Genomic DNA, 6,181 nt, shown 5'->3' on the forward strand with positions numbered 1-6,181 from the left:
AGTGATTCTGATTAGAATTATATTTTTGATTTTATTCTACAGATGACTTTTAGAGAATCGGTACGCGTTTGATAGCTACATAAAATTTCTGTTTTCGAACGTAAATACATTTCTTCTTTTAAAAAAAATAAAAATGTTTTTTCAAACTTTTTTAAAATTCCCCCACTTTTTATGTTTTGATTTTTTTCATATTTTTTTAAATTTTAAGTTTCCCCTTTTAAGTTTTTTTTTAATTTTTTTTAAAATTTAAAATTTTATTTTTATATTTAATTTTAAATATAAAAAATTAGTTGTTAGTAAATTTTCAAATCTAAATTTAATTTTTTAAAAATTCGAAAGTTCACGTGAACTTAATTTTTTTTTTTAAAAAAGAACTGAGATTTTGTTCTTTTTGGTGATTTTGAAAAGTGTTCTTTTTTTGGAGAATCAATTTTTTTTTTTGTCTAAAAGATTCAAATTCAAAATTATTTATATTACCAAACATGTTTGTCATTCCTTTTTGTTCGGGAAAGCGGAATCGGAGAAATAGAAACATTACTAAATAGGGCCTTGGTCTATTGTCCCGTGACTACCGAGAAACCAAGTTCCATTAGGCGACTTAGGGTCCGTTTGGCGGTGATTCGATTCTCGTTTCGTTCCTTAAACAAAAAAGAATCAGAAACATGTTTGGTAATGGAAAAAAAAATGATTTTGATTCTGGTCCCGGGAACACTTTTGGACCACTTTTCAGAAGCAAAAAAAAGATGATTCTGATGTTTTGGAACACTTTTGAGGATCACTTTTTTACAGAATATACTTATGACTTATCCCTCATACTTATAATTAAAATTTAATATAAAATGGTATTATTTTAAAAAAAAGTCCACGTGGATTTTCAACTTTACATAAATTAAAATAAATTAATTGCTAAAAACTAATTTTCTTAAATTAAAATTTTTATTTAAGGAAAATTTAATAAAAAAATTTAAAATTTTAAGAAATGGGGGAAATAAAAAATATTTAAATTTTTAATTTAATAATTTAAAAAAAATTTAAAAAAAATTAGATTGAAAATAGCTAAAATTTTGAAAAAAAATTCTCGTCATCAAATCTTCCCCTCCCCCCCTCCTTTTTTTTTAAATTAGTTTTTTTTTTGTAAAATTTTAAGCCTATTTTTAAATTCAATTTAAATTTAAATTTATATTTAAAAAAATTAGTTTTTAGAAAAATTTTAAATCTAATTTATTTTTTATATTAAGGGACCTCTAATGCGCATTTTTTTTTTCAAATTTTTAGCTATTTTATTTTTTACTCTAATTAAGTTTTATTTTTTATTTCCTATTATGTTTTTTCAACTTTTTTTTATTAAAGATTGGACCCAACTCTCCACGCCGTCAACTAAATCTCCATTTTTTCTCCATTTTTCGAGTCGCACAAAAATTTTGTCGAGTCGGGTGAAGAAAAAATCAATATAGTTGAGTTATAGGTCTTGTAAGCTTTTACGATGTGTAATTACAAGAGTGCAAAACTATAGGCGGTTGCACAATGAGGAGCTTTTCTTTCATTTTTTTTGGGTAATCAATCTAAAAGTCACGATAAATAATAACAAACAAATGATTTAGACAAATTCTGTAAATGTAATACGAATTACTTTTCAAACAATATAAACGACTGCATACTCATGAAAAATCGACAAACGAATTGGGAACGGAAATTTTGTTACTTTTTTTTTTTTTGCTCCATAATCACTATTTGATTATTTTCCCTCTTTGCCATCAAATGTGATTATATAATTATTTGATTTAAATGAAAAATTGGGAACGGAAATTTTGTGCAGCTACCAAACGCGTTTCTGTTCCGGGAACAAAAATTTTAAACAGTTACCAAACGCGTTTTGATTCTCAAAAAATCATCCAGGGAACAGAATCAAAAAAAGTGATTTTGATCGGAATCATTTTTTGGGAACAGAATCACCGCCAAACGGACCCTTAACGAAAGCCCAACAACAACGCTATCATTGCTCCAAAAGCCACACCACTACTAAGAAAGAAAAATAAAATAACCTAATATTCTCGAGGGAAAACAAAAGATTATGCACCATTTGACGCGTTTAAATTTGCCCTCGCTTTATTTCGACAAAGGGAAAGAGCGAACCCTTTGTAGTTGAGAAATTGTTATGATAATTCCTTTTAGAGTAATTCAAATTTAAGAATAATAAATGTGGCAAATGCATTAACCTGCCCGCTACGTGATGCTATCAATAGCTCGAACTAAAACAAGAAAATGACCAAATAAAAAAAGTTAGCAATAGTCCCATAAAAAGTTTACTTGGTATCGGACTAGGAAGTCTTGAATTTAAATCTTTCCAATCCCCTATTTTTAACATAATAAATCACGCCTTGATCTCATAAAATCTCACATTTTATAAGCGCTCATTTTTATGCTAATTTATTTGTCTCCGAAAACGGAACTTCAATTACAATTGTTCGTGGAAAAGCTATTTTTGCTTTGACAACCAAGGAAAAGCATGCCCCAACTAGGAAACCCCTAATAAGTTATCGTTTTATCTCATTAAAACTATGCATGCACTTGCAGCAGATTTTATTTAAATTAATTTCCCAATCAACTCATTTAGTTATCCTAAAAATAGCATTACTTACAAATCTCGCTTGAAGAGTTTGGCCGTTGAAGCTCTATGCAGCTAATGCTTATACTTCATTGATTATATTCAAAAAATTGAAATTGTTTGAAGAAATTAGAATTTGAAAATTCAAATAAGCAATTAATCTTTACTTCAACGGGACTATTCTCGTGTTCTCTCGGTTCTAGCTCTGCCATTCCATCGTCTCCCCTCTCTGTCTTCTCTCTCGCTCTGCAAATTCTCTCCTCTCCCTTCGTCTCCCAACTGTTTCAAGAACATGGCCGGCGAACTTCATCTCCATCAAGATGAAATCTTGAACCCCGACTACATCGGCGGATTACCCGACCCCCTAATCGGTCACATCCTGTCTTTCATGAGCACAGTTGATGCCGTCAAGACCAGCGTTTTGTCCAAGCGGTGGCATTCCGCTTGGACCTTCAACTCGTCCATGGATTTCTTTCTGCGTCAGGGCAGCAGCCAGCGGTATTCCAATTTTGTGGATTTCGTGGACGGGGTACTCTGCACCGCACCTCGGGTGAGAAAATTCATCCCGCAAGGTGTCATTGATTGAGTCGGTTCTCGGTAGATGGCTCGAATATTCGGTGCGCCACGGGGTGGAAGAGGTTTCTGCATTGCTTTTCCTCTGCCGTTATAGCATGTATCGTTTAGCCGGTTGTTTCTTCCGCTCCAGCACGATAGTGGATTTGCGATTGTCTGTCCAAAGAGCCGATTTTTCTGCATTGAATTCTGTTGATTTGCCTTCTCTGGAGAGATTGTCCATTCAATTTGGGGAGCTCAAGAACAATGCGTTGGCGAGTCTTCTAAGGGGCTGCCCTGTTCTTCAATTTCTAGAATTGAAAAGCTGTCGAGACTTCTCGTGCGTCGTGGTTCTAACCAGAGGTTTTAGAGAGATGCTTATAGATTCTCACATGTTTGAATGCGATAAACCTCCAATCCTAAGTGTTTTGGCTCCCCACGTCTAAACTTGCTCCTGTTGGGCGGTTCCTCTACGAAGAAGTTCGCAGTGGATGAACTAAAGTCTTTAGTTCAGGCCGAGCTGGATTTCTACATGACTAGTCCTACAATCAATCGGACTCATGGCAATCTAGTCAAGAAGCTTGTCCACAGCCTATGTCACATCACCAAATTGGTGATAGGGAGCTGGTGTCTCCAGGTGCGATTTGCATGCGACATATTCGTCCCGTTGTTTGTTGGTTGTTAGTTTCAAAGATACGTTGTCATCTTATAGAGCTTTAGTAGAATTTTTGTTGGATGTGGCGTTTTCCTTTGTGTAATAGGACTCATATGCATCTTAGCCTGATATGGCCGTTAGAGGTTCAGCAATCCATTGAAATTTTGGTAAGACTAAAATCTGATGTCCCAATAAAAAAAAAAAAAGAGAAAACTTTCACGGGAAGCATCTGCTGGTTGTTTGCTCATTTTGTTTAGTCTGTCGGCTTGTGTGAGAGGTCGTTGGAATTGCAAGCTTGTCGTATCTTTGTGAGAGGTCACTGGAATTGTTGATAAAGAAGAAAATCAGACATAGTATTTGCTACTCTGCCTGATGTCTACTAGTGCAAATGTACACTGCCTTCGTAATAACTACCAAAAGACCATAGAAAATGGAGCTGGTTTATGGTCAGTCCATATCCTGGTCAGTTGTGCATAATCACAATATGAAAAGATCACAGAAAAAAAAAACCGAAATTGAATGAATGGAAAGTAGTTGTTTCCCATTTAATCTAAATACTGAAGTACAAGCTGTTCACTAGAATGAATATGTAACTATGTTATTTCGACACTTGAAAGCTTTAGCATCAACCAATTTGTCATTGAGGTGGGAACGGAAATAGTTCTCAGAGCATATGCTTGCTGGGTCTTTGTAACTGTAATTGGAAAGAGGAGTATATTATCTTATTCTTAAATGTGGCCTCTTCATGTGATTAGGTTCTATCAATTGCGGAAGACGTGGAAGATGTGCCGTTTTTGTTGCCAAATTGCAAGTCCCTAACTCTGAATGCGCGAATGCATTATCGGGATTTTCCTGGTATAGCGATCCTGCTGGCAATCTCGCCTAATTTGGAGGAGCTATCGATAAATGCTGATTATGTTGACTACACTTGGGCCACGGTATATATCTGCAAAACTCCTTCCATGATTCATTGATTCTCGCATATTTTGTAAATCCAGTAATCAATTAGAAACTTGTCTGTTCTAGATTAAAAAAAAATACGTGGCCCTTTCCTTGTCTTCTTTATCTTAAAATATTGAAAAAGTGGATAATTTTTTGAGACAAATGAGGCGCTTTTTAACTCTGAGTAGCTTTATTATGCCATACGCGTTCAGTAAAACATCATACATTATGCTTTCCATGTCCATGATGAATGGTTGATTAACAAATGTTACCTCTATACATAAATGGGCTTTTACGGCTAGCTTTGGGAACAGTTTAAAGACTTTAATTGAGGGGAGAGTTAAGAGGGGAAGTTGATCTCTGTTGTATTTATTTTCAGCTGATATCTTAGCTGGTGAATTAGGAACATGCAATTTATCACCACAGAGTGGTTGATGTCCTGTTGTTGCATGTTTAAAATGTCTAAGCTCATCAAGTTTCATACTAAGAACTTAGTTTTGCTATCCATTTGCAGGTCAAGTGTGATGAAGAGGAATATTGCTGTCAGAAGTTGTGTGTCGGTTTGGCTCAACAGCTAAAGACGGTTGAGATTGTTGGGTTAGACACTGACTGTCTAGAGCTGAAATGGGTGCTTTACTTGGTGAAGTATTTGCTGGGTGATGCACTCGCATTGGAGAAGTGGGTCCTGAAAGCTAAACGACGGCATGAATCGAGAGAAAAGCTTGTTAATCCTGGCAAATTGCTTGAGTTCTACCAGCAACTCCTATGCCTCCCAAGAGCTTCAACGAATGCTGAACTGATTTTACAAGGCGTTCAGCATGACGAGCAGAAAGGCAAGTAGAAAAAAGGAGGAGTTATTGGAAGCAGCAGCGAGGCAGAATCTGAAGCGTTTGATGTTGGTTCTGCAGTCCTCGTTTTGAAAGGTATTCTTTGTCTTTCAAAGATGCTCAGTGAATAAGACCATAGAAGCCACATGTAAATGATACTGATAGGATTCTTTTTGAAACGTAGTCTTTGACTATGAGTCTACAAGTTGCTTGCGCTGTTCTGGTGACATGGCGATTTGCACGTTCGACAAACAAAAAAGTGCTTTAGAAGTGCGATTCGTTATGCTGCTGCAAAATGTCTTACTTGGCTGCAGTGAAGGATTTTCAATTGCTGGCATGAAGATCCAAATGATGGAAACAGACTGCTAGATACTTGATTGATGTCTTGTGTGTCTAAAAATGTGTTGGAATACACTGCATTAGGCAAAACCAATGACATTACAATCGATCCATATTGAGGATCTAGACAAGTTCGCGTTCTCGTTCGAAAACATCATCATTGGTTCTACCGATTACAGCAGATTTGTTTGTTTACCTCTCGCATTTTTGGTTGATTGATCCAAGTCAATTGCACCCGGGAAGGTGATTGTTTCTTCCCTG

The 6,181-nt window shown here is 35.4% G+C and overlaps 1 protein-coding gene across 1 annotated transcript; it reads left to right on the top strand.

The window, feature by feature from the left end:
• Positions 1 to 2,897: 2,897 nt before the first annotated feature.
• LOC125314064 (FBD-associated F-box protein At5g56370-like) lies at positions 2,898 to 5,595 on the top strand. The gene is made up of 3 exons (XM_048275519.1): positions 2,898 to 3,155; positions 4,568 to 4,750; positions 5,269 to 5,595. The coding sequence occupies exons 1-3, from the start codon at positions 2,898 to 2,900 to the stop codon at positions 5,593 to 5,595; spliced, it is 768 nt and encodes a 255-aa protein (XP_048131476.1).
• Positions 5,596 to 6,181: the final 586 nt, after the last annotated feature.

Source organism: Rhodamnia argentea, chromosome 3 (genome assembly GCF_020921035.1).
Source record: "Rhodamnia argentea isolate NSW1041297 chromosome 3, ASM2092103v1, whole genome shotgun sequence".
NCBI lineage: Eukaryota > Viridiplantae > Streptophyta > Magnoliopsida > Myrtales > Myrtaceae > Rhodamnia > Rhodamnia argentea.

Excerpts from the sequence above, each read along its gene's own strand:
- LOC125314064 (XM_048275519.1), top strand. The coding sequence starts at position 2,898 with ATGGCCGGCGAACTTCATCTCCATCAAGATGAAATCTTGAACCCCGAC. Across the intron at positions 3,156-4,567 it reads TACTCTGCACCGCACCTCGG|GTTCTATCAATTGCGGAAGA; the intron begins GTGAGAAAATTC and ends TCATGTGATTAG. Across the intron at positions 4,751-5,268 it reads TTGACTACACTTGGGCCACG|GTCAAGTGTGATGAAGAGGA; the intron begins GTATATATCTGC and ends ATCCATTTGCAG.